Raw genomic sequence first — 27355 nt, 5'->3', positions numbered from 1 at the left:
CGGCTGTGTTGAGACTATTTTATACTTTCAGTTCACGCAGTCAGTAGTGGATTTTTCACAAATCTTGGGCAGGCAGAATGTATAACAAATTATAACTTTATTGCAGCAAACAAACTGAAAATTTAATTTAAGTGTCTTTCAAAATTGTAATAACTTAAAAATAACACAAGTTGCCGACCGATACAAAGCACAGAATGGGGTCTGGGGCAAAAGGTGTCATCAAAAAAAAGGTTAGAGAGTAAAATACACAAAATATACATCGGAAAACCACAAAGAATCTCAGGCTTATCTCAGTTTTTTTAAAGTTTCTTACAAACATCAATTCTACTCATGTTTAAACTTCCAGGACTGTAGACACATTTCTCCTAACTTGTTTAAGGGGGCCTCATCCCCAGGATTGGCTGAGTTTCTCAGTAGTGTTTGTCAGTAGCAGATGTAACTCTGAAAAAACATCATTGTTCTGCTTGCATGTGATGGTAGATTCACCAGAATGATACCAGGGCTAAAAGGGTTAAATTATGAGGACAGGTTACATAGACTAGGCCTTATTCCCTTGAATATAGAAGATTAAGGGGTGATCTAATTGAGGTGTTTAAGATGATTAAAGGATTCGATAGGGTAAATGGAGAGAAACTATTTCCTCTGGTGGGGGGAGTCCAGAACAAGGGGGCATAACCTTAAAATTAGAGCTAGGACATTCAGGGGTGATGTCTGGAAGCATTTCCACACACAAAGGGTAGTGGAAATCTGGAACTCTCTCCCCCAAAAAGCTGTTGAGACTGGGGGTCAATTGAAAATTTCAAAACTGAAACTGATAGTTTTTTTTTAGTCAAGGGTATTAAGGGTTATGGAATCAAGGCGGGTAGACGGAGTTAAGATACTAATTGATCTAATCGGTCATGATCTAATTGAATGGCGGAACAGGCTCGAGGGGCTGAATGGCCTCCTCCTGTTCCCGTGATTCTCCGACCCCTTTCCCCTGGTGCAGTGTCTCACGAACCACCAGTGAATATTGGAACATCGCAAGCAATGCTGCCATCATTTGGCAATGCATACCGGCAGTGGGGAGCAGCCTCACCCTAGGAGGGGAGGTAACTTCTTGGGAAATCTTGATCTCCTTGTGATATAATAGACATGGAACTATTCTGTGCTCATTTGCCTCTCCAAGCAGCAATGATTCCCATTGCGAGTACAAATGGGAATTTCGCATTTCCATAGCACCTTCCTCCCCTGGGACCTCTACCACCGAGAAGGACAGGAGCAGCAATGAGGTGGAAACACCATCACCTGCAAGTCACACACCATCCAGACTTGGACATCCAAGTCACTGGGTCAATATCCTAGAATTCCCTACCTAGCACCATCATGGGAGCACCATCAGCACAAGGACTGCAGAGGTTCAAGGTGAAGGCCCACCTTCTCAGGAGAACTAGGGATGGGACAATAAATGCTGGCCTTACCGGCATCACCCACATCCCAAGACAAATAAATATTTGCTGCAGTGGGCCCCACAGAGACCTGACCTTACATCGGATCCCATGAGCTGTGTAATTCGAAACCTATTGCACAACAAACAATGTGAGCATGAAGCTATTTCTCAAAAGCCGCCATCCTTCGCAGGGTTAAACCAGGAAAAAATAATCAAAAAAACAAATGGAGGGATTAGAAAATGCAACATTTAAAGATATGGACACAATAATTAACTTTGTACATTTCAAGCAAACAATTTCTGTGAATTCATTCTCATCTTCAGCAAAACCATTATTTCCATCTTCACATCTGTGTGCGTAGATTTATGAGTCAGCCAACCAGTATCTAGCGCAGATAGAGAAGGCGGCAATGCAAAGTGATCATGGTTCAGTTTCTCCACCATTGTTAAAGGTCAACGTTTCTCATTAAACGTTGGCATCAGATGTGGCACAAAGAGTACCAGATAGCACCAGAGGCAGACGCAGTGCAAACTCAATCGGCCCACTCCAGCAAGTTTCCGATCTTAGCAGTGTTGCCGACACCAAGTAAATGGCAGACCACCCCACAAGGGGGCCAGCATGCAGATCAGAAGGTGACTCATTCCCCGTAACGTTCTCACACAACCTCGTCGTAACTAGCTCCACAGTGACATCGGCAGGAACCTGAGAGCAGGTCACTTGCTCTTTGCATTGCAGGTGATGTGTCGGAGGGGAAGGCCAGAATAAAATGGAAAGAGACTTAATGGGGGTCATTCTGCCTTTGTGCAATAGGGTGGATCGAGCAATAGCGAACAGGCAGTCTGTTTTACATCTCCCCTGACTTTTATCTCCATTGAAGTCAATGGGGAGAGACGCAAATCGGGCTGCTGACCCACTTTACACAATCGCACAAAGTCAAAACTACCCCCCACTTACTATGACTTTAATAGTAACAACACTAGTGTCAGCTTAATACACTGTTTCAAGTCTAATATAATACAGGAACAGAAAGCTTATACGACACTAATCAGTACTGTACGTTTAAATTAATGACAGCTTATTGTGAGAACTACAAAGATTTTTTTTAAAAATTGGCATCAGATTTTCATTGTGTGAAATAGTTGACTGGAGTCAGGGTTAGTGTCCATGTCAGAAAGTAGCAAAACACTGGCACCATTTTCAACATAGTGTAGTATATTTAGAGCATAGATGACAAGGACCAATGAATCACAATTCGCCAGTGCTGTAGATGTACCCTAAACATCTGTGGGCCCCAGTCGCCTTCTTTCTTCACTTATATTTCCGCTCTGGGAACCATTTTTTCCGTATTTCATCCTGCACAAAAAAAAACCAAAGAATTTTGAGTTAAATTATTTAAACAGTTCAACAAATTGCATTTACATAGTGCCTTGGACAGAAGAAGAAGGCACCGAGGTGCTTTAGAGGGGGAGGGAAGGAACGGGCTTCAAACCATAGAAGGAGAGTCAGGAAAGGTAAGCAAAGACCTGGTCAAAGAGTTGGGTTTTTTCGAAGGCTTTGAAAGACGGAGAGAAATAGAGAGGCCGAGGGGGACAGGGAGGGGGTTCAGGGTGTAGGACCAAGGCAGCTGAAGACTCTGCCGCTGATGGTGGGACGAAGGGAGGGGAGGATGCAGAGACGGGTCAATGAAGTGAAGGAGGCAGGAGGGGACCTTATGTAGGAGGAGGTTACAGAGGTAAGGTGGGGAAAATCATAGGCATGGTGCCTATTCATTCTGAATCAGATCATCAAATCCATGCCCAGCCATACCAAGTTTAAGGGCAGTTTGGTCATTACTCGTTCCCACTCAGAATTGGGTTAGGATTGGCCAAACTCATTTCATCATTTTTTCCCCCTCTCTCATTCCCCCTCTCCTGAATTCAGGTCCTAGTGCTCAGGTCTTCCAGAACCTTGCCTGCTCTTTTTGTGTGAGCCTGCACAGGACCATCATGCCCAACACACCCACTTCTAACGCTGTGAACTAGATCAGTTTTCCCTTCCCTGGTGTAGGGACACTGAGGCCCTTTGTAACATCCAGTTGAGACTGGCTACCTCAGCACAGAGCAGCCATTGAGCCTGAGATCTTCCTGCTCTGCACGGTTCTCAGTGCCACGTTACACTGTGGAGTTTTTAATCAGTTTTTAAAACTAGGAATGCTGGTTTAATTTTCCTTCTCTGATCCAGGAATCCTAGAGTTAACCCCAACTGTGGTTGGCTAAGCTCACAGATTGGTTTACATCGATTATTACTTCACCGGGCAGTGTCTATCCAACAGGTAAACTCTTCCACAATCTTTAAAGTTGAACATGTTACCTTATATCCTGACAGGAGCCAAAGTTCCCCACTAGCACCCAGCTTTAAATGATGTATGCTCATTTAAAGCTGGGTGCTAGTGAAGGGCCACTGAATTTACCCTCCATTTACAACGTGGTTAAGTTAGAATTTAATCTTACTTCATTTGCTTTCTGTGTCACTTCTCCAGAGAAAACAACGGAAGAATTTTCAATTATTTTCAACCTATGCTTTTCCTATGTTCAGTCTCAGTCGCTGTTCCTCCTCTCCTAGTAATGCTACTTTGCTACTGCAACTTAGGGAGCTCGAAGGCTGGAACCCATTGAAGTAGCTAAAGGATATGGTGAACCACCTGGCTCAGAGTGACTTTTACCTTGTCTGCAGACGCTGGCTTTGCTTTGCAACGCTTTGAGAATTCCTCGGGAATCTGTTCGTACGTGTTCTCAGGACAGTTTGTGGAGCCTTTCATGCCCAGGGAGGCTCCACAAAGCGGATTTGAAGGCACTCGCTCATCAAAGTTAACGGGATAAAGAAGTGGTCGAAGATTGACCTGGAACTGCTGGCTTGCTCCATGCTTCTGTGACGCATCAGCGGACGATGAAGATCTAATTTTGTTATTTAAATTGGGCGACAGTCGAGGTGGAGTGGCCAAACTCAAGTGCTTGGCCTCCGAGGCCTGGCGCGGGTGATCGGTTGGTACAGAAATGGTGGCGTAATTGTTTTCGGCTGCAGTGGGCAATGCCCCATTCCTCCATTGTTTCAAGTCCACCTCAGTGTACAGCGTGTCAGGGATGGAATTAATCTTCATTGGCTCGAACGCTTCGTTATATATTGGCTGGGGCTCGGCGGCCAGGGAATATATGACATTGCTTGGCTGCGACGTGGGATGGGATGTCCTGCCTGAGGGCAGACGGACGTCTGTTCCCGCTTTGTAAAGCGGATTTGCCACAATTCCCTTGACTGTGCACTCGTCACTCGTCACTGCGTGTAGTGGCTTCTCCTTGGATGTAAATTTAATAATTTGCCCGTACTTCACTCCATCTTGATTCTTTTCCTCGACCAGGTTTGTCCTGGTCGGCAGAGGGGGGACGACATCACAATCCTTCAACACAAACCAACATTTTTATGAGACATATAGGAAGCAATAAATATTTCTTAACAAAGAAAGAATTACATTTATATAGCACCTTTCACTACCTCAGGACGTCCCAAAGCGCTTTACAGCCAATGAAGCACTTTTTGAAGTGTAGTCACTGTTGTAATGTTAGGAAATGCAGCAGTCAATTTGCGCACAGCAAGATCTCACAAACAGCAATGTGATAATGACCAGATAATCTGTTTTTAGTCATATTGGTTGAGGGGTAAATATTAGCCAGGACACCGGGGAGAACTCCCCTGCTCTTCTTCAAATAGTGCCTTGGGTTCTTTTACATCCATCTTAGCGGGCAGATGTGGCCTCGGTTTAATGTTTTATCCGAAAGACGGCACTTATGACAATGCAGCACTCCCTCGGTACTGCACTGGGAGTGTCAGCCTAGATTTTGTGCTCAAATTCCAGGATTGGGACTATGAACCACGACCTCCTAACTCAGAGGCGAGAGTGCTACTTACAAATTTTATTTATAAATTTTCTGGAACTCCCCGCTTAATATCACTTCGAGTATTTTAGTTCATTTTAAAGATTCCTTTACGAACCAGTTCTGTGGATATTACGGATAAGATTGCAATGTCAGAGGACTGCAGATTTGAGTCTGCTACCTTCCCACATGTAATCTCTTTATCTCAGGTATGAGCCAGATATATTCAGACTGGTAAGGGATCACATATCCAAGGCAATTCAATCCTAGGCTCTCCTGGCCGGCCTCCCATCTTCCACCCTCCTTAAACTTGAGCTCATCCAAAATTCTGCTGCCCGTATCCTAACTCGCACCAAGTCCCATTCACCCATCAGCCCTTGTGCTCGCTGACCTACATTGGCTCCCGGTCCGGGAACACCTCGATTTTAAAATTCTCATCTTTGTTTTCAAATCCCTCCGTGGCCTCACCCCCTCCCTATCTCTGTAACCTCCTCCAGCCCTACGACCCTCCCAGATCTCTGCGCTCCTCCAATTCTGGCCTCTTGTGCTTCCCCGATTTTAATCGCTCCACCACTGGCGGCCGTGCCTTCAGCTGCCTCGGCCCCAAGCTCTGGAATTCCCTCCCTAAACCTCTCCGCCTCTCTCTCCTCCTTTAAAACGCTCCTTAAAACCTACCTCTTTGACCAAGCTTTTGGTTACCTGTCCTAATATCTCCTTATATAGCTCGGTGTCAATTTTTTGACTGATTTACGCTGTGAAACGCCTTGGGACGTTTTGCTACATTGAAGGCGCTATATAAATGCAAGTTGTTGTTGTAGTGGGAATACATCTCAAATGGAGCTCCCTGTATTGAGACACTCACCTCACTGGAGGACATGCTTTCCAAAGACGAGTTCAGCCGCCTAGCATTGAATGTCCTGTTGGCCTTCGGAGGGACAGCAGGTGGTCTCCGGGGACCACCGTCCGCTTGTGAGCGACTGTGAAGAGCTTGTCTCCTGGCCATTAGGTCTTTATTTTCCGCATCTCCTGAGCACAAGCCCTTTGGTGGGACGAAGCTAATGTGGTCGTACAGATCGTTCCTCTCGTACTGTAAGGTAAAAGTGAAGCGCGTTTGAAATAAAATCGTATCGACTTTGTGCTTATTCCTTCTAACTGAGACCAAGTCCATTTTGTAAACATAAGAACATAAGAAATAGGAGCTGGAGTAGGTCATCCGGCCCTTCGAGCCTGCTCCATTATTCAATCAGATCTTGGCTGATCTTCTACCTCAACGCCATTTTCCTGCACTATCCCCATATCCCTTGATGCCTTTAATATCTAGAAATCTATCGAGCTCTGTTTTGAATGTACTCAATGACTGAGCCTCCACAGCCCTCTGGGGTAGAGAATTCCAAAGATTCACCACCCTCTGAGTGAAGAAATTTCTCCTCATCTCAGTCCTAAATGGCCTACCCCCTATTCTGAGACTCTGACCCCTGGGTCTAGACTCCCCAGCCAGGGGAAACATCCTCCTTGCATCTACCCTGTCGAGCCCTGTAATAATTTTGTATGTTTCAATGAGATCACCTCTCACTCTTCAAAACTCTAGAGAATGCAGGCCTACTCTACTCAATCTCTCCTCATACGACAATCCCGCCATCCCAGGAATCAGTCTGGTGAACCTTCGTTGCACTCCCTCTATGGCAAGTATATCCTAGTATATCCAAGTAAACATAGCAACTTAAAGGAGAAATCCCCAGTTATTTTATGGAAATGTATTCCGATTGATTGTACCTCTGGTACAATGAAAACAAAAAGCAAAATGTTTATCGGCCGGTGTTTTTAAAAGCTAATATTCTTACTTCTCGGCAAGTTGAAGATGCCAGTGATGGGACTGAACTCTGTTGCTGTGCACGTGAGTGAGATGAGGGAGAGAATGGATTTGTGGAACTTTATTGTGCATGCACTGTCTGGATAGGTAGTCAAAAGTAGTCCTGTTTAACGCAACAAAATCAAAATGGCTGCTTCCAGCAAGAATCAAAGCCCACCTCAAGGGATGGAACTGAAACCGTTTCTTTATTATTTAAAACAAGAGGAGAGCAAGAAACATGAACAGCTAAAGAAAGGGGAGCATGGAACATGGACAGGGAAAGAGCGTCTCGGAGATGAAACAGTTCATCTGCACTGTGGCAATCGCCTACCTGACTGCAGGGCTCTGTGAGGACCTCTCCAAAGGGCTGGATGACCCCCGTTGTGTAGTAATTTATCAGTGCAGCAAGGCTCTTGTGAGTGTGGGCACTCCCATCAATCATGTACCTTCCATTCTTCAACTGCTGGATGACAAAATGACGGCAGCGATCGGAGCCCCTAATGATAAACCAATCAGCAGGTTAGATCCATACAACCCATTCTTACAGGTAATGCCCACAAACTACGGTAAGAACCTTACTACGTCCTTTTCCCCAATTTCCTCCCGGTGGAAGTGACTCAACGAGCTGAGCTGACAAGGACAGTTAATGCTGGAGCGCGCAATCTAGCCTGACACTCCCAGTGCAGTACTGAGGGAGTGCTGCACTGTCGGAGGTGCCATTTTTCGGATGAGACGTCAAACCGAATGCAGCGTCTGCCCTCTTAGGTGGACGTTAAAGATCCCATGGCACTATTGGAAGAAGAGCAGGTGAGTTCTCCCCAGTGTCCTGGACAATACTCATCCCTCAACCAACACCCTAAAGAGATTATATGATCATTATCTCATTGCTGTTTGTGGGATCTTGCTGTGTGCAAATTCCCTGCCGCGTTTCCTACATTACAACAGTGACTACACTTCAAAAATACTTCATTGGCTGTCAGGCACTTGGGGATGTCCTGAGGTCGAGAAAGGCATTATATAAATGCAAGCTCTTTCTTTCCATAAAAGGTAGAATCGGTGATCCCAGCGGAGAGCTGCTCTTAAAGGTCGGAGAGTGAATGTTACAAGTGTAAACCTGACATTTATTTATTTATTTATTATCCCATTACTGCTCTCCTTTCAAGAAGTACCTACTTGTATGACAGTATGTAGCCAATCGCTCTGTCACTCAGGCGGATGAGGAAGTGACCGATGTCTTTATCCCTCAGAATACTCTCTGCTTCCCTGTTGAAACACAGAAGGGCAGTAATGGTTACTATAGTGTGTAGCCTGCCACAGACGGGACGTTTTGACAGCTGTTACAGGTGGAGCGCACGGCACCGAATCACCACACAAAATGTTATAAAGGACACAAGTCGCTTCTCTCAGTCGTTTAAAGGTGTGACTCGAGGGAAGACGTCTCAGGGCGGAGATTTCGAAGTCTGGTACAACAGCGAGACCCGCGGAGACCAGTGCGGACATGGGACTGCGATGTTGTAGCCTCAGCCGTGATCCGCGATCCCGTCTAGTGGGGCTCCGCGCTGGGAACGCAGCCTGGAAACTCGGGTCCGTGTGTGTGTGTGTGTGTGTGTGTGTGTGTGTTTGTGGGGCTCGCCCTGATGTGACCTCGGTGGGGGGTAACCTTGACTTTGGACGATTCTGTAAAGCATGCGATCCATTCAGCTGCCCCGTTATACATCTCTCCTGATTGTCATTTCCATTGACTTCAAAAATGAGGAGAGATGTATAATGGGCGGCTGAATCCATATCGTCCATTTTACACTATCGCCCAAAGTCAAAATCACCCTCCAATGGTGTGGTTCCATTCCAGTGATGTGTGAATGAGCAAGGCTGGTGGGCATTGGGCGACAATGGTTCAGATTACACTTCAACCCCAGACACCAACCCTAGCGTTTGGCATTGTTGTGTTTCTGTGGTTTATATATCTGGCCTCTGACTCCCAGAAGGCAATAGGGTAGAAACTGACTAAGGCCGGTTTCACGGGTCCTGAGCAGGAGGCCCGAAATTGCTCCGTGGGCCTCACTATCATTAATTGCCCACTGCGCTGCCCTAACTGTGTTGTGCCACAAGCTCACGCTGTTCCTACCCTTGTATGATGCTCCTCGTGGAACACAATACTGTGGGCGGGGGGAATAAGCATTTGCTGTATCGCTGTGAGTATCCAGTATAACTGGGTCACCTTCACCAATCCTCTGTCACAGCACAGACCTCAAGGTAGTCACAGTACAAAGCAATAGTAAGGTGGGTTGCGGCCCTAGATTACGGTCTCTACAAATCACTAAGAGTAGCGACACAGGCCATATAAAAAGCAAACCAAGCACTGGGGTTTATTTCTAGAAGGACAGAATTGAAAAACAGAGAAGTTATGTTAAACTTGTATAGAAACTTGGTTAGACCACACTTGGAAGACGGTGCAAAGCTCTGGTCTCCATATTATGAAAAGGATATAGAGGCACTGGAGAAGATGCAAAATAGATTTACTCGGATGATACCAGAACTGAGAGTTTATACCTATCAGGAAAGATTGAACAGGCTGGGGCTCTTTTCTCTAGAAAAGAGAAGGCTGAGGGGTGACCTGATAGAGGTCTTTAAAATTATGAAGGGGTTTGATAGGGTAGACGTAGAGAAGATGTTTCCACTTGTGGGGGAGACTAAAACTAGGGGTCATAAATATAAGATAGTCGCTAATAAATCCAATAGGGAATTCAGGAGAAACTTCTTTACCCAGAGAGTGGTTAGAATGTGGAACTCACTGCCACAAGGAGTAGTTGAGGCAAATAGCATAGATGCATTTAAGGGGAAGCTAGATAAACACATGAGAGAGAAAGGAATAGAAGGATATTCTGATAGTGGTGGGACAAGGCTGGTGTGGAGCATACATACTAGCACAGACCCGTTGGGCCGAAAAGCCTGTTTCTGTGCTGTACATTCTATGTAATTCTATGCAAGATTACAGTCCCTCTAATAACAGCCTAAGGTAGCAGTTTATAGTCCCTGTAATAACAGCGTAAGGTAGCAAATTACAGTCCCTGTAATAACAGTGTAAGGTAGCAGATTACAGTCTCTGTAATAACAGTGCAAGCAGCAGATTACAGTCTCTGTAATAACAGTGTAAGCAGCAGGTTAAAGGCTTACACAGTCTAGCATTGCCTCTTCCTATGCAGCTCTATGCTATGAGCCACTGGTTGCTTCACAGGGCACAGACTCACTGGAACGCTCTGACCCCAAAGAACTTACTTTCTGGTAACGAAGCCGTGGAACCATTCGGGTAACCTGCCGTTCTGTAGGATGAGGGTAGCCTGGGTCTCGGTGAACCATTTGAGAGCCATGTCCTTCAGCAATCCCAACGCCATTGTGTCTGACCCAGCTGCAGATTGTTGGACTGATGCCATTGACCTCTGCGGATCTCCTGTTCTTCCAAAGACACGAACCTGTAACATGTGATCACACCATCGTCAAGCCTACAAGCAGTCCAGTGGCAGCAGGTCCTTTATTTTATCAGGACTCATTTGCCTATTTTTTTCGGTAGTTCTCAGTAGGGCCATTGTTCAACATCAGACGTCACATCAATATCTGTATTTGCAAGAACATATCAGAATTTCAAATACAAACCCGTTTGTCACTGATCTGAATTGGGGCCAGCGACTTCACTCAATAGAGGGTTTTGTTGACTTCAGTTTGATTTAGCGATACAAGAGACATCATAAGGTCATAATGAAAGCGATTGTTTGAATGAAAGGAATGTACTGTCGAAAAGTTGGAAACATGGAAAACACTGACTGCACCTTCTTTAATCTATGGTTAGAGCAGTCAGATCTTGCTCTATTTGGGCTAAAAAACAGGGGATCATTTTTAGCCCCTCACCTCCCTCAGCGGGGATAAGGCTCAATTCACCCCTCCCCCATCTTAACTGGGCCCCTTTTTATTTTTTAGGCAGTGGAGGCACTTGCCTGACTCGGGCAGCAGCCTCGTTAACAGCAAATCAGGGTCCTAGGACATCATCAGGACCCGAGGCCATTTTTAACAGTCTCCTGCCGGGGGTACCTCACTCAGTGAAACCCCTGAGGCAAGTCAAAAACTTAGGAGCTAGGAGGAGGACGAGTGTCCCTCCGGGCCCCACAAGGAAAGTCCGGGCCTCTATCGATCTGGGCTCCCCTCGCCCTCACCTCCCCATCCTTCACACCCATGAGACGGCTCCTACTCCCAGGACATACCTTGGGGTGGGGGGCAGTCTTCGGGCCCTGCGATTATGACCAGCCTGAATCCGGCCAGTTGCCCCTGTCTGCCTGTTTGGGGCGGGCAGCTGGCCGCTGGGATACAGACGAGGCTCACACGTCCCAATAGCCCAGGCTCCTAACTGATAATGACAGGTGGGTTTGTCGCTCCCCCCACCCACCAGCCGCCTCAAACCTGCTCCCTGTTAAAAAAACCTCCCCCAAAATCTCACCAACTTTAGTAAATAAAAGCATTTACTCTGGAGGAGTTGAATGGTTGTCCAACCTATGGCCCGATTCCCACATGCCACCCCAAGCCTTGGCAATTCAATCCCTCAGAGCTCAGGCAACTCAGTCCTACTTGCATTATAATTCCATATTCGTTCAGAATTGTCCTGTTCTCAGCTTGTGGGCCCGGAGGTTTGAAAAGGACTCTTAGCCCCGCTGCCTTCGTTGGTGGGCAAATCCTAATCCCCACGTCAAAATCTGGCAGTATCGGCAGCGTGAGAGCTAAGGAGATTAATGGGAGCAGGGATTGAAACTTAGCGTGTGGCTCCATGGTGTGCCTACGTGTAGCCCTCACACAATTGGAGACTCGGACAGCCCTGCTTTAGAGGGACCAGAGAACACCGCGAGGCAAGGTTTCATTTTCCTGAAAGGTCTTTTGTGAATAATTAAACTCACTTGTGCTTTAGATCTTCAGGCGTTTTTGCAATGTTTTGTAATTTTATTAATCTTGGAGAAATGTGGAAGTAAAGGTTGGCACACTGGCACAGAGCGTAGGCACACTGGCACAGAGCAATGGCACATTGGCACAGAGCATTGACACACTGGCACAGAACATTGGCACACTGGCACAGAGTGATGGCACACTGGCATAGAACATTGGCACACTGGCACAGAGTGATGGCACACTGGCACAGAGCAATGGCACACTGGCACAGAGTGTAGGCACACTGGCACAGAGTGATGGCACACTGGCACAGAGTGATGGCACGTTACTCTATTGTGCTACAGAATGGTGTCACGTGCCCAGCGACCTATCCACTGTGCTATGTTCCATGGTATCTCCTTGGACGATCTAGAATGCCTTGTCGTTCACATTACTACATACCGATCTAGAACACTCTTATTGCAAGCAACGTATTGAAACTCAAATGCCAGTAGGTGCAGTTAGAGATTCCTTTTTTTGGATATGATTTCCTCCCTCACATCAACCAACAGAAGCACAAGTTGCTTTTCAGTTGAAGTTGAAGTTTTGCAGTAACTCAATGGTTTCCTGATGGCACAGTCCAATGTGTACAGTGGCCTCCACAGGCTTGCAATTATATATTGGAACTGTGTCGTCAAACGACACTGTACAGTTAGCAAAGGCACCTGTCAGACAACAATTAGGGGCTGTTGCTATGAAGCTTCTCACATAGGGAGGAGCCTACGAAATTCTACACGGCTGACCTAGTGAAGGAGAATTTTAAAAGGAATTTAATGGCTAAACTTTAACAGGCAAAGTCGCACACACTGGTAACAACTGCCCTTTGTGTACTGGCATGACATCTTCAGTTAAGCACTTCTATTTTAGCTTCACAAAGAAAGGGAAGAGTGTGGAATATCGAGCTATATGCAAATAAGCAAAAACAAAGTTGGAAAAATTAAACACTTCTCAGATGTCCCTTTCCTTATTGCTACAATTATTCAAATGATCTGTGCTGGGGAGAACAAGCCTGACATCATCTGAAGGACAGAGAAAAGGTTTTTGTTCCTCAATTCTTCAGACTGACGCAAGACCAGATCAAATATTATCAGAGATCAGTGAATTGGCCTGTTACCCAGAATCCTTATAGGTGTGCAATCAACAACAACAACTTGCATTTATATAGCACCTTTAGAGTAGTAAAATGTTAGAAGCAAATTTGACAGTGAGCCACATAAGGAGATATTAGGACAGGTGACCAAAAGCTTGGTCAAAGAGGTAGGTTTTAAGGAGCGTCTTAAAGGAGGAGAGAGAGGTAGAGAGGTTTAGGGAGGGAATTCCAGAGCTCAGGGCCCAGGCAGCTGAAGGCACGGCCACCAATGGTGGAGCGATAAAAATCGGGAATGTGCATGAGGCAGGAATTGGAGGAGCGCAGAGATCTCGGAGGGCTGTAGGGCTGGAGGAGGTCACGGAGGTAGGGAGGGCCGAGGCCGTGGAGGGATTTGAAAACAAGGATGAGAATTTTAAAATCGAGGCATTGCCGGACCGGGAGCCAATGTAGGTCAGCGAGCACAGGGGTGATGGGTGAACGGGACTTGATGCGAGTTAGGATACGGGCTATTTTTGGATAAGCTCTAGTTTATGGAGGGTGGAAGATTAGAGGCCAGTCGGAAGAGCATCTGACCTCCTTGACCTATTGCCTTCGACGGAGGGAGACTCTGCCCGGAAAAAAAGGGGTTGAATAAATCCATTGGTTAAATAATCTCTACCCGGTCCTAACCCATTAATCTATTGGAAGACAACCAACACGTAAGAGTTTTGTTCTAGCCATTCTTACTACCATCTTACAAGAATTGTAGCACTGAGGGAAGTCCTACTTACAATGCCAACTTAATCACGTCAGCGTGCTTTGGTTTCACACAAGTCACACTGAAAGGCTGAACTGTTTATCCTCATTGCTCATTACGTTATGGAAAGCTGTGCCTCAACTTGTCAAGCATTGCATCGAGACACTATTGCTGTGATGCTTTTGAAAGAAAGAAAGATTTGCATTTATATAGCACCTTTCATGACCTCAGCCATCCAAAGCGCTTTACAGCCAAAGAAGTACTTTTGTGTAGTCACTGTTATAATATAAGAAACACGGAAGCCAATTTGCGCACAGCAAGCTCCCACAAACAGCAATGAGATAAGTGACCAGGTAAGCTGTTTTAGTGACGTTGGTTGGGGAATAAATATTGGCCAGGACACTGGGGAGAACTCTGCTGCTCTTCTTCAAGTAATGCCCTGGGATCTTTAACATCCACCTGAGAGGGCCTCGGTTTAATGTCACACCCAAAATACAACACCTCTGACAATGCAGCACTCCCTCAGTACTACACTACTCAAGTCTCTGGAGTTGAACTATGAACCCACATCTTTTGTAACTCAGAGGCAAGGGTGCAACCAACTGAGCCACTGCTGACAGCGTACACTGAAATCTTGTTGTAGTGGTCCAGAGTAATCAACAGAGTAGATTTAGAGGCTCACTTCATAAATAACAATCTACCCACAGTCTTTGGTGGAAGGAGTGAGGTAGACTTGCTACAATCTGCGTGCAATTGGACGACTGCCGTGATTATCCTGGATAGCGACTATGGGACCTTTGCCAATCTGAACAGGACATGCATGGAATTGGCCTGGAGCTGGGCAAACACTTAGACATCTGTGCCACTTTCCTCCCATCCTACCATCCTCAACTTCTCTGGCTGCCAACCTAACAGGGAGAAATTATAAACTCCCCCCTCCCCCCTCCCCCCCATCAAGTTTACTGCACCCACTGCACTACCCATAACAACAATGCTTCCCCATGGAATCATTTCAAACTTCCTGCAGTGCCCACAGTTCCCAATGCTCTATTCAATATATTGTGCTTGTTTGAACATCTCCACATTATTATTGGCAGCAGTTCTTTCTGTACACTGCATATCTATACACTGACAAACTGGGGCAATTCCAGTCTACTTTCATTGAATCTTATCAATTTGATGCAAAACTCTCCAGAAGGATATCTGGGAAGTTGATTAAATGGCTTTAGATTAATTTTTGTGTAATGATAGTGGCAATACCCTAGAATTGGTGCATTCATCCAAACAACAATTTCTGTTTCCCTCTTTGGTGTCAGCCGTGGCTCAGTGGTATCACTACTCACCTCTAAGTCAGATAGTTATGGGTTCAAGTCCCACTCCAGAGGCTTGAGCTCATAATCCAGGCTAATGCTCCAGTGAAGTACTGAAGGAGTCTTTTGGATGAGATGTTAAACCAAGGTCCCGTCTACCCTCTCGGGTGGATGTAAAAGATCCCATGGCACTATTTTGAACAAGAGTAGGGGAGTTGTCCCCGGTGCCCTGGCCAATATTTATCCCTCAACCAACACCTTAAAACAAATGACCTGGTCATTATCACATTGCTGTTTGTGGGATCTTGCTGTGCACAAATTGGCTGCTGCATTTCCAACATTACAACAGTGACTACTCTTCAAAAATACTTCATTGGCTGTAAAGGGCTTTGGGACGCCATGAGGTCATGAAAGGCGCTATATAAATGCAAATCTTTCTTACTTTCTTTCTCCTCCATCTTCAAGCTAATATTATGTGGACACTGACTGAAGACAGGGTCAGGCTTGGCTGAGATGTTCTCCCATGGTTGAACAGCCTGCTCAGGCTCACGCTGGAATAATAGCCACTTGGGCGAAATACTAGAAGTCGTCTGACACCACTGGGATATTATCCCAGCAGCAAGTGAATGCCATAGGGAGAGAAATGGAGCGGGAAAAAATGGTAAGAAAAAAGATAGAAGTTTTAAAAGGATTTGATAGAGCATTTCGAGAGAAACTATTTCCTTTGGTGGGGGGAGTCCAGAACAAGGAGACATAACCTTAAAATTAGAGCTAGGCCATTCAGGGATGAAATCAGGAAGCACATCGTCACACAAAGGGTAGTGGAAATTTGGAACTCTCCCCCCAAAAAGCAGTTGAGGCTGGGGGTCAATTGAAAATTTCAAAACTGAGATTGATAGATTTTTGTTAGGCAAGGTTATGGAACCAAGGCAGTTGATGGAGTTAAGATACAGATCAGCCATAATCTAATTGAATAGTGGAACAGGCTCGAGGGGCTGAATGGCCTACTCCTGTTCCTATGTTCCTATAATGTGGATGGAGAATTGCACTCAATGCAACACAAAACCTGTTCACTTAAATAGCTCGGGCAAGCTGTTCATAATTCAGACGTCTACCGAAACGGTTAATGTACAATGAACTTTGCTGCTCCTTTTTCCACAAGCCTTTGTATTTTATCAGGTAAATGTCACTGCGAATATTTGACTAGGCAGTCACTCACCCACAATGAAAGCTAAAGATAGCGAACAATGAAAACAGAAAGGGGAGTGGGTGTAATGCAAAGTAATGAACAAGTACCAAAGATGACTGAGCATCTGGGAAAGACTATTTCCTCTGGGTGGGGAGTCAGTGGCATACGAGTGAGGATGGAGACATGTCTTTACATGGAGAGCACACAGGGAATAGTTGACATGATGTGGAGATGCCGGTGATGGACTGGGGTGGACAAATGTAAGGAATCTTACAACACCAGGTTATAGTCCAACAAATTTATTTTAAAATCACAAGCTTTCGGAGATTATCCCCTTCGTCAGGTGAATGAGTGAAAGGTTCTCAAATCGCATATCTTATATTAGGCTGGGACACCATCACACCAATCAAAAGGTGTCGTTGGTGTTCAGACAGATTAGCCACGGAGAACAGTACGTCCCAGTACACTGAATATACATTGTGTCAAATTACACAGACAGAGAGAAAGAGACCCAAATGGCAGAGAGAGAGAGAGAATATTAAAAACAGATAACTTTTTTTTCCCCTTGCTGGTGGGGTTACATGTAGCGTGACATGAACCCAAGACCCCGGTTGAGGCCGTCCTCATGGGTGCGGAACTTGGCTATCGATTTCCGGGAATTCAGGGAATAGCTGAGTGAGAGAACATTACATCTTTTAAGGGAAGAGTCCACATTTGAAACAGGTGAAGATGGGTAGAGAACAGGACAGTGCGAACACTTTTGGATTAGTCTAGCAAAGAGCCTGCACAGATACAATGGGCTGAATGGCCTCCTTCTGCACAGTAGCCCTCTATGGCTGTTATATTATTGATAATAAATGTCCGCGTTGATGCAAACCTCCTTCAGAAGGTTAAACAAAGATGAAACCTTGAACTCTAGAATGTCTGATTTTGCAAAAAGAATCCAGACTGCCTGCAAAGCTGTGTTAGAGCACTGTAATGCCGTGACGTACTGACCTTAAACTGTGGAAACTTGACGTAAGGCCAGATCCCTTTAGACTTGGAGAAGGTATGACTCCGTTTGCCCTGAGACACTGAATGATGTGGTAGAAAGCAGCTCAGAGGGGAAGGCTGGAACAAAGGTTTACTGTACCACACATTGTCTGAGAGGAAAAAGTATACAAGTGTTAATTCACCAGCACTGGGGTGTGCAAAATACATGACGTCTCAAACCAAAACTGTACAGCAGGTGCCGTCATCTATCCCACTCTGTAGCATCTCTCTGCTGACATTCAACTTCCAACTTTCCCTTCTGCTCAACAGCGAGCAAGTTGGAAACCTGCAGTCGATTTCCGATTTTATTCTGACAAAGCCTTCTGGTCTTTTTTATTTTGTTTCTTCCTCTGCCGAGTTGTTATTCTTTCACACGTATCATTTTTTTCTTCCACCATGAAGCCTTCACGGTCACCGTAAGACTGACCGCAGGACTCAGCATCCAGCTGACCAGCAGATCCCAACAGAACCTAACTGACCAGCAGAATCCAGATGACCAGCAGACCCCAATAGAACCCAGGTGACCAGCAGACAAAATAGAACTCAGAAGCCAAACGCTGGGTTCGGTTTGGGTCTACATTAAGATGAGACTAAATTTTACTAAGAAAACCAAACTATAGGATTATATTTTAAACACATTTCTCTTTGAAGTCATAAACGTATCTCGTCGCTGACTTATTTTATTGAACTGTGTGCACGGGTTGAGATTTGGAGGCTACACACTAACCAGGGACTGTGTTTCATATTCACCTCACCAACAAGGCTTAGGAACATAGGAGCAGAAGGAGGCCATTCAGCCCCTCGAGCCTGTTCCGCCATTCAATGGCCGATCTGTATCTTAACTCCATTGACCCGCCTTGGTTCCGTAACCCTTACCTAACAAAAATCTATCAATCTCAGTTTTAAATTCTCAATTGACCCCCAGCCTTAAAAGCTTTTTGGGGGGAGAGAGTTCCAGATTTCCACTCCCCTTTGTGTGAAGAAGTGCTTCCTGACATCACCCCTGAACAGCCTGGCTCAAACTTTAAAGGTTATGCCCCCTCCTTCTGGGCTCGCCCACCAGAGGAAATAGTTTCTCTCTATCTACCGATCAAAACTTTTAATCATCTTAAACACCTCAATCAGATCACCCCTTAATCTTCTATACTCAAGGGAATACAAGCCTAGTCTATGCAACCTGTCCTCATAATTTAACCCTTTTGGCCCCGGAATCATTCTGGTGAATCTGCGCTGCACCCCCTCCAAGGCCAATATATCCTTCCTGAGATGGAACGGATGGTTTTGTGTATTTCAGATTTGATCTCTGGTCCTCTCAAACACCATCCTGGCCCATGGTGACAGTTAACAGCTAAACCCCAAATGAAAACCAGCATTAGGTTAGGATCAGATCAGCCATGATCTTATTGAATGGCGGAACAGGCTCAAAGGGCCGATTGGCCTACTCCTGCTCCTATTTCTTATGTTCTTATGTTCTTATCATTTTAACCAATGCTACCATCCACCGTCAACTTCTTAACCCAAACTCCGGGGTGGGAGAGAGAGACGTGCAACATCATCAAACCATCTGTTTCATTTCACATAACTCAGTGGACATCTTTCTCTTCTTCTCCCTAGATATAACTAACACATTTAGGAATTTGCTACCCCCTAGTGACCAGAAGGATTCTTATCCTACTGTAAAATACCTACAAACCAGACCAGAGATCACACAGGAACAGGAGGAGGCCATTCAGCCCCTCGAGTGCACTCCACCATTCAATTAGATCATGGCTCAACTACATTTTCCCGCCTTTGCTCCATATCTCTTGATACCCTCATCTGACAAAAATCAGTCTTGAAAGCTCCAATTGTCCACAGCCTTTTGGGGGAGAGGGTTCTGCATTTCCACTACCCTTTGTGAGAAAAAGTGCTTCCTGATTTCACTCTTAAATGTCCTAGCTCTAATTTTAAGATTGTGCCCCCTTTGTTCTGGATTCCCCCACCAGAGGAAATAGTTTCTCTCTATCTAACCTATCGAATCCTTTCATCAGTTTAACCACCTCAATTAGGTCATAAGGTGAAGCTTCGAAACTCAAGGGAATACAAGTTAGTTTTTACAACCTGCCCTCATAATTTAACCCTTTCAGAGCTAAATGCATTCTGGTGACTCTGTACCCACCCCCCTCCAAGGCCAATACATCCTTCACAACACAACACAAAGTCCTTGTCTCTAATAAAGATAATTCCTTTGTCTGGGACGGGCATCTTTCAGTTTTTACTTGTTCCTCAAAAGATTTCAATATCACGTGAGAATTAAGAAGGAAAGAAGGTGAATTTATATAACATATCCTCGCGGTGTCCCAAACTGCATCCTTTTGAAAGTGGTTTTCCACTGTTTTGCAGGCCAACAGCAATTTTGGGTCTGTTTTTTTGCTGAGACCGCATACTGTAGTCCCTGGATTAAGACTGACTAACTCGTTTCACGTAAAACCCATCCAGCCAGCTGAGAGAGAGAGACAGCATTCATCCCATCAGCCTACACATGCTTCATATCAAAGTCCCAGAAGTGAACGAGCAGTTTGTTAAACCACTGCAGTGCTGTTACCCTTCCCTCGGCAAGTCAATTTACTATAGAACTTTGAAAGAAGTGACAACTCAGTCTCAGTCAAACTAGCTGAGGGGGCTGTGGCCAGACTTTAAGTTGCAGTCTCATTTGCGATTCAAACATACCAATTCTCAATGATACTTTAGATGGGTGCCTCTGGACACTGAGATATCACGCCAGGGAAAAAAATACCAGAACAAGGTAATTAACAAAAGAACCAGAGCGGAGATGAGGAGAATTTTCTTTACGCAGCGAGTTGCTATGATCTGGAATGCACTGCCTGAAAGGGTGGTGGGAGCAGATTCAATAACTTTCAAAAGGGAACTGGATAAATATTTGAAGGGAAAAACTTTTTACAGGGTTATGGTGAAAGGGCAGGGGAGTGGGACTAATTGGATAACTCTTTCCAAGAGCCGGCACAGGCCGGGTGGGCTGAATGGCCTCGTTCTGAGCTGTATAATTCTACGATTCTAACAAGACACGTGCCAAAGGACTCCCATCCTCAGATGGTAAATTCTGGATCAGCGTTAACCCGTGAATCAGTCAGAACCCCTCCCGCCACATTCTTCTGACAGAAGGAAGAGACATCCCGTTGGGGCTGTGTGTTAGGCCACTGAGGGATGTGACGCAGATTCTTAGTCTCAATTCTCCCGGGTACCAAGGTCCCAAACTCGGCACTGCTGTTCTGGAGAGTAAGCAATTCCCCATGGGGGAGAGTGAGCCCTCAGAGGCAGCCTCATTCCTCGGCCTTCTCCAGCGTTTCCTAGAACCCTCCTTCAGACTGGGAACAGGCATCACCCACCAGCCCAGCGCCCACCAGCCCATCGCCCATCGCCCACCAGCCCATCACCCACCAGCCCATCGCCCATCATCCACGAGCTCATCACCCACGAGCTCATCACCCACGAGCTCATCACCCACCAGCCCATCACCCCCCCAGCCCATCGCCCACCAGCCCATCGCCCATCACCCACCAGCCCATCGCCCACCAGCCCATCGCCCATCACCCACCAGCCCATCGCCCACCAGCCCATCGCCCATCATCCACGAGCTCATCACCCACGAGCTCATCACCCACCAGCCCATCACCCACCAGCCCATCGCCCACCAGCCCATCGCCCATCACCCACCAGCCCATCGCCCACCAGCCCATCGCCCATCACCCACCAGCTCATCACCCACCAGCCCATCACCCCCCCAGCCCATCGCCCACCAGCCCATCGCCCATCACCCACCAGCCCATCGCCCACCAGCCCATCGCCCATCATCCACGAGCTCATCACCCACGAGCTCATCACCCACCAGCCCATCACCCACCAGCCCATCGCCCACCAGCCCATCGCCCATCGTCCACGAGCTCATCACCCACCAGCCCATCACCCACCAGCCCATCACTCCCCCAGCCCATCGCCCACCAGCCCATCGCCCACCAGCCCATCGCCCATCGTCCACGAGCTCATCACCCACCAGCCCATTGCCCACTAGCCCATCGCCCACCAGCCCATCACCCCCCCAGCCCATCGCCCACCAGCCCATCGCCCATCGTCCACGAGCTCATCACCCACCAGCCCATTGCCCACCAGCCCATCACTCCCCCAGCCCATCGCCCACCAGCCCATCGCCCACCAGCCCATCGCCCACCAGCCCATCGCCCACCAGCCCATCGCCCACCAGCCCATCGCCCACCAGCCCATCGCCCACCAGCCCATCGCCCACCAGCCCATCGCCCACCAGCCCATCGCCCACCAGCCCATCGCCCACCAGCCCATCGCCCACCAGCCCATCGCCCACCAGCCCATCGCCCACCAGCCCATCGCCCACCAGCCCATCGCCCACCAGCCCATCGCCCACCAGCCCATCACCCACCAGCCCATCACCCACCAGCTCATCGCCCAGAAGCCCATCGCCCACCAGCCCATCGCCCACCAGCCCATCACCCATCACCCACCAGCCCATCACCCACCAGCTCATCGCCCAGAAGCCCATCGCCCACCAGCCCATCGCCCACCAGCCCATCACCCACCAGCCCATCACCCACCAGCCCATCGCCCACCAGCCCATCACCCACCAGCCCATCGCCCACCAGCCCATCACCCACCGGCCCATCGCCCACCAGCCCATCACCCACCGGCCCTAACATTTGTCAATGGTACGAGAGAGAAAGAGACCATGAGAAAGGAGAGTAATTACCTTGAAATAATTGGGGTGCCTCCACCTCAAAAAAAAGAGTGGAAATAAAATCTATGTAGAAAAAGTACCTAAAAAGGCCCATCAGCCCCCGAATGACGTGATTCTTTAATTTAATCCTGAATGCTGAAAGTACTTGCCCCACTGAGTAAACCTACACATCTGTAAGAGAAGTTTTCAGCAACAGTTGTGCTAAGCACTCTCTGCAAATGTTTTTCAGAAAACCGCCTTCATTAACGCCTTCCTCTGCCTGCCCTACTTTTTTTGGATCACTAGCTGCCACGTAAAGTGAGCTATGAGACACTTCAAGATCTCGGCGCTTTTTGCTTTAAATCTTTTTAGCGATGAACATCAGCAGCGAGAATCAACAAACAGCAATTCGCAACTTTAACATAGTAAAATACCCCAAGGCTGCTTCACAGGAGCGATTATCAAACAAAATTTGACACTGAACCACATAAAGAGATATTAGGACAGGTGACCAAAAGCTTTGTCAAAGAGCGTCTTAAAGGAGGAGAGAGAGGCGGAGAGGTTTAGGGAGCGAATTCCAGAGCTTAGGGCCCAGGCAGCTGAAGGCACGGCCGCCAAAGGTGGAGCGATTAAAATCGGGGATGCGCAAGAGGCCAGAATTGGAGGAACGCAGAGATCTCGGAGGGTTGTAGGGCTGGAGGAGGTTACAGAGATAGGGAGGGGCGAGGCCATGGAGGGATTTGAAAACAAGGATGAGAATTCTTAAAACCCATTTTACGGATGGATCAGGCTTTACAAATGTTCGAACTTTCACATCACATCGAATTAATAAATCACATAACACAGAAGGAGGCCATTTGGCCCATCGTGCCTGTGCCGACTCTTTGAACGAGCTATCCAATTAGTCCCACTCCTCCTTGCTCTTTCTCTACAGCCCTGCAAATTTTTTTCTTTTCAACTATATATTCAATTCCCTTTTGAAAAATAAAAAACACGAACCTAAAGTTCACTTCAACAAAGCAAATTGTCTTTGTGTAAAATGTAGCATTAATTAACTTCTTGTCAGCTTACAAGACAACAGCAGGGAGGTATGAAACAGCGCTAGTGAAAAGTGTTGTACGTACCTTGGCTGGCCCAGTATTGCACTAATTTGCAGTTGGCTTTCATTGATACTGAAATATATAATCACGCTAACTCCCCCTGTGAGTCTGCAGACACTACTGAGCTCTCGAGAAGCACTGGCACGTTTTATATTACGTTCGTCAGTGACAACAGCTTTTTCCACCATCAGGGAAAACAGTGAAAGACTCATGGTGCCCTGTGGCTCGAGCCACGCTGCTGATCGTCGCACTGATAAAAACACACAGCTGCGAGGAAACTAGGGCTTTCTCCAGCTCGTAGTTTCCTGCCGTTGAGTGGAAACAGCAAGCTGAGTGACACAAACCGTCTGTAAACAACATGGTAACTAGCAACGGTGTTATGATACGTAGAATTTACAGAATAAAATCAGGCTGTTCGGCCCAACTGGTCTGTGCTGGTGTTTATGCTCCACATGAGCCTCTTCCCGCCCTACTTCATCTCACCCTATCCTTCTAATCCTTTCTCCCTCATGTATTTATCTGGCTTCCCCTTAAGTGCATGATTGCATACAGATAAGGCAGTTGAGCATTATCCCATTTAATAAACAGCACATTATCTAACACTTCTGTATATCTAAAACACAATGCATTATTACAATTTACTTTCAAGACACATCAAATGTCACAATCCCTCTCCAGGCCCCTCCCCTCCCCCCCCATGCCTGCCTGGGACCATTCCCAAGGCCCTCTGTTGCGGCCTCCTGCGGCCAAATTCCCGCTCCCACCCGCCGGTCAGGTAGTGAATCTGGCGGGACTCTGGGGACATTCACGTAAACGAGGTCCGGCCGCTATGATCGGGACTCTCCAGGTGCGGCGCCTGCTTTGCGGGTCGCGTGCTTTCCCTTTAAAATCAGGGCCTTGCTCTCTTGTGTGTGACGTAAATGGGAACAGCGATGCCATGGGACGAACAATTACCCTTTTACTTTGGTATTGTGCATCAGAGATTGTGTGGGCTGCCCATCACTCTGTCCTTTCCACTTTAAATTATGGAAAATACCATGCGGTCAGACTGGGCTATTCAGGCTAAATCTAATAGTCAAACTTATTTACAAGCAAAACAATTATATAGAAGCAAGAGATTACAGCAGACAACTAGTAATACAATTCTTGACTTACACACTACTTAAATAATTCCAAAACTAATGCTTATTACTCTTTCCAGAATCTTTTAACTGGATCCCTGATGATATGTTAAGCTGCATAGACGTTCTGTTGTATCCCTTGGCATTCCAAACTGGCAATACAGAAGAAGAAAGTGCAACTGTTATATTATTCTACTGAGGATCGCAAGGCAAATTGCAACACAGCAGGAGAAAGAAGTTATTTCCTAATAGTTAGGTAATCAAGTTATTGATCAGTTTTACTCTGCTGTGAACACAAGTCTTCAAGTCTGATGGTTTTATTTGCTTGTGGACACTAACATCCCAAATAACTTGCCTGCTCCCTCCTGTCATCAGTACGGTGCTGATAAGGGTCCATAAACTCATGTTATCTTAAAGACATGAGGAACTTTCGCTTTTAATTATCTTGTGAATACATGTAACAATTACCCCATATGGAACAAAAAGCAAAATGCTGCAGATGCTGGAAATACTGAAATAAAAGCAGGAAATGCATGGGAGCACTCAGCAGGTTGGGCATGGTGTGTGGAGAGAGGAACGTAGGATTAATGTTTCAGGATAACCACCTGTGGTCAGAACCTGTAGGGAACTGGCTCCATCTCGTGACCCCACCTAGAAATGGTGAAAGTGGTGGGAACAATTCTCTGCCAGTGGGCTGAAAATAGTGATTAATGCCATTATATTTACCCACGTAACGACAGCCAGTGCACGCAACCTAATTCACTCCGTGTGAAGGCCTTTTGGGTATTTCTGAGACACAAGATAAGACATTATATAAATGCATTCTTTCAGTGAGCGAGTGGTCAATCTGTGGACCAAGCTCCCCAAGCAGTTGGTATTGATTGGTTCAAATGCAAATTAGATGGATTTCTTTCAGAAAATAATATTTTGGGAGAGAGTATATGAGTAATTTGAGACGTGGTATGTGGTAAGTGTAACAGGCTCGGGAGGAACAGGTGACTTTGGACCTCTGGTTCCCAAAGCTCTCCACCACTGGGGGTTTTCCTCGCCTCATGTCTGGGTCTGTTGTAGACTCATTGATAGAGATTGATTGCTATAATTAGTCAATAACTCCATTACCGATGTATCATGCGATTACCAGGATTGTAGAAGGCCAACTAGATGGACCTTGGACTTTGCCGAGCAATTGCGATGTTCCTTTATGACCAGCCAGATGGACCTTGGTCTTTGCTGGTCCTCCCAGCCTCCTACGTTCCTCCTTCTTTCTTTCTTCTCCTGGTTTGATTAATCGCAGCCCTGCTCCAATTTCCGAAAAGTCACATGTCGGTGGATTTTAACTTGGTCCGCCAGGTAGAAATGGAGCAATAGTGGAGTTAAAATCACTGCGCGCCCCCATTACTGCTCCGTCGCCATGGTTACTGGCGCCTTCGGTCGGGCGGCCCAGAAGCCTCATTATAGCATGCAAATCAATGTCCTCTGATGTCCATAGGACCCTAAGTCAATTTCGAGAGACAGCCGGGCAGAGCACGAGCTGTGCCCATTCCACCCAGGAGCATTAGGAACAGGAGGAGGCCATTCAGCCCCTCGGGCCTGCTCCGCCATTCTATTAGACCATGGCTGACCTGCACCTCAACTCCATTTACCCGCCTTAGCTCCATATCCTCTGATACCCTTACCCAACAGAAATCTATCGATCTCAGTCTCAGTCTTGATAGCTGCAATTGTCCCATCATCCACAGCCTTTTGGGGGGGTTGGGGTTTGTGGGGGGGGGGGGGTGGGGGTGGTGCGGGAGAGAGTTCCAGATTTCCACTACCCTTGGCTTGGTGTCACAAGGTTGCTGATTGGAAAATGCTCTCATCCCATGAATGCAATGCCCAACAATGAACGACTTAAAGGAACCCAACACCCAGTAGGTGGAAGATGGCTCCAAAAATCTCCTGTTAACTTTACATCCATAAATAAACACCAGTCTTGAAACGAGCAATCCTGATGGCCTCAGCAACATTAGGTTCATTGGACAATTTTGGTTCATTGTAAACTTTCCTGTTGCACAAATGGGTAATCACTGCAACTGTGTATCTCTGTGTAACCAACAGAGAGGCTCAAACCTCAGTAAGATAAACTTCTAGGTTAATAAAATGAACTTCTCATTCCTTTAAATTTCACACTTTAATGCGATTTAATTGAGGTGTGAGCCCTGGTTCAGTGGTATCATTCTTGCCTCAGCATCAGAAGGTCATTGGTTCAAGTCCCACTCCAGAGACTTGAGCACATAATCTAAGCTGACACTCCAGTGCAGTACTGAGGGAGTGCTGCACTGTCTGAGGCGTCGTCTTTCGGACGAGATGTTGAACTGAGGCCCCGCCTGCCCTCTCACACGGACATAAAAGATCCCATGGCAATATTTCGAAAGACCCGTAACAGCTGCTAAGTTTCTAAATTTAGGTAAGGCTGACTTCAACGGGATGAGACAGAGACTGTCCACAGTAAACTGGGCAAATCTGTTAATGGGTAAAACGACTGATGATCAGTGGAAGGTGTTCAAAAAAGAATTTAAAGTGACACAGAACCAGTTTATACACCTAAGGGGCAAGAGCTCTACTTGCCATAAAAAACAGCCATGGACGACAAAAAAGAAGTAAGGGACAACATAAAACTAAAAGAAAAAGCGTACAAAAATGCAAAAAATAACACAGTCCTGGCGACGGGGAGAGATACAATGAACAGCAAAGGGTGTCGATACAGATATTAACAGCTACAAAAAGGGAGCATGAAAGAAACTTGCAAGGGACAGCAAAATCAACACAACAATTTTTTACAATTATATTAGGAGAAAGAGGGTGGTCAAGAGCAATGTGGGCCCCTTAAAAACTGATATTAGTGATA

The 27355-nt window shown here is 46.5% G+C and overlaps 1 protein-coding gene across 1 annotated transcript; it reads right to left on the bottom strand.

Annotated features, from left to right (window-relative positions):
* Positions 1–2506: 2506 nt before the first annotated feature.
* On the bottom strand, positions 2507–23496 carry LOC137304605 (SH2 domain-containing protein 7-like). The gene is made up of 8 exons (XM_067973246.1): positions 23372–23496; positions 17471–17616; positions 10461–10654; positions 8358–8447; positions 7516–7681; positions 6198–6422; positions 4132–4860; positions 2507–2783 (listed from the first exon to the last, which is right to left on the bottom strand). Exons 1-8 carry the CDS (start codon positions 23412–23414, stop codon positions 2739–2741), a joined length of 1638 nt encoding a protein of 545 aa, XP_067829347.1. The 5' UTR covers positions 23415–23496; the 3' UTR covers positions 2507–2738.
* Positions 23497–27355: the final 3859 nt, after the last annotated feature.

Source organism: Heptranchias perlo, chromosome 38 (genome assembly GCF_035084215.1).
Source record: "Heptranchias perlo isolate sHepPer1 chromosome 38, sHepPer1.hap1, whole genome shotgun sequence".
NCBI lineage: Eukaryota > Metazoa > Chordata > Chondrichthyes > Hexanchiformes > Hexanchidae > Heptranchias > Heptranchias perlo.
The sequence above is the reverse complement of the archived record's forward strand: the minus strand, read 5'-3'. Positions and strand labels throughout refer to the sequence as shown.

Coding starts and splice junctions, on each gene's coding strand:
- LOC137304605 (XM_067973246.1), bottom strand. CDS start 23,414: ATGAAAGCCAACTGCAAATTAGTGCAATACTGGGCCAGCCAAG. Junction 8,448..10,460: donor CACGGCTTCGTTACCAGAAA/GTAAGTTCTTTG, acceptor GTGTTTCAACAG/GGAAGCAGAGAGTATTCTGA. Junction 6,423..7,515: donor TCACAGAGCCCTGCAGTCAG/GTAGGCGATTGC, acceptor TTTACCTTACAG/TACGAGAGGAACGATCTGTA.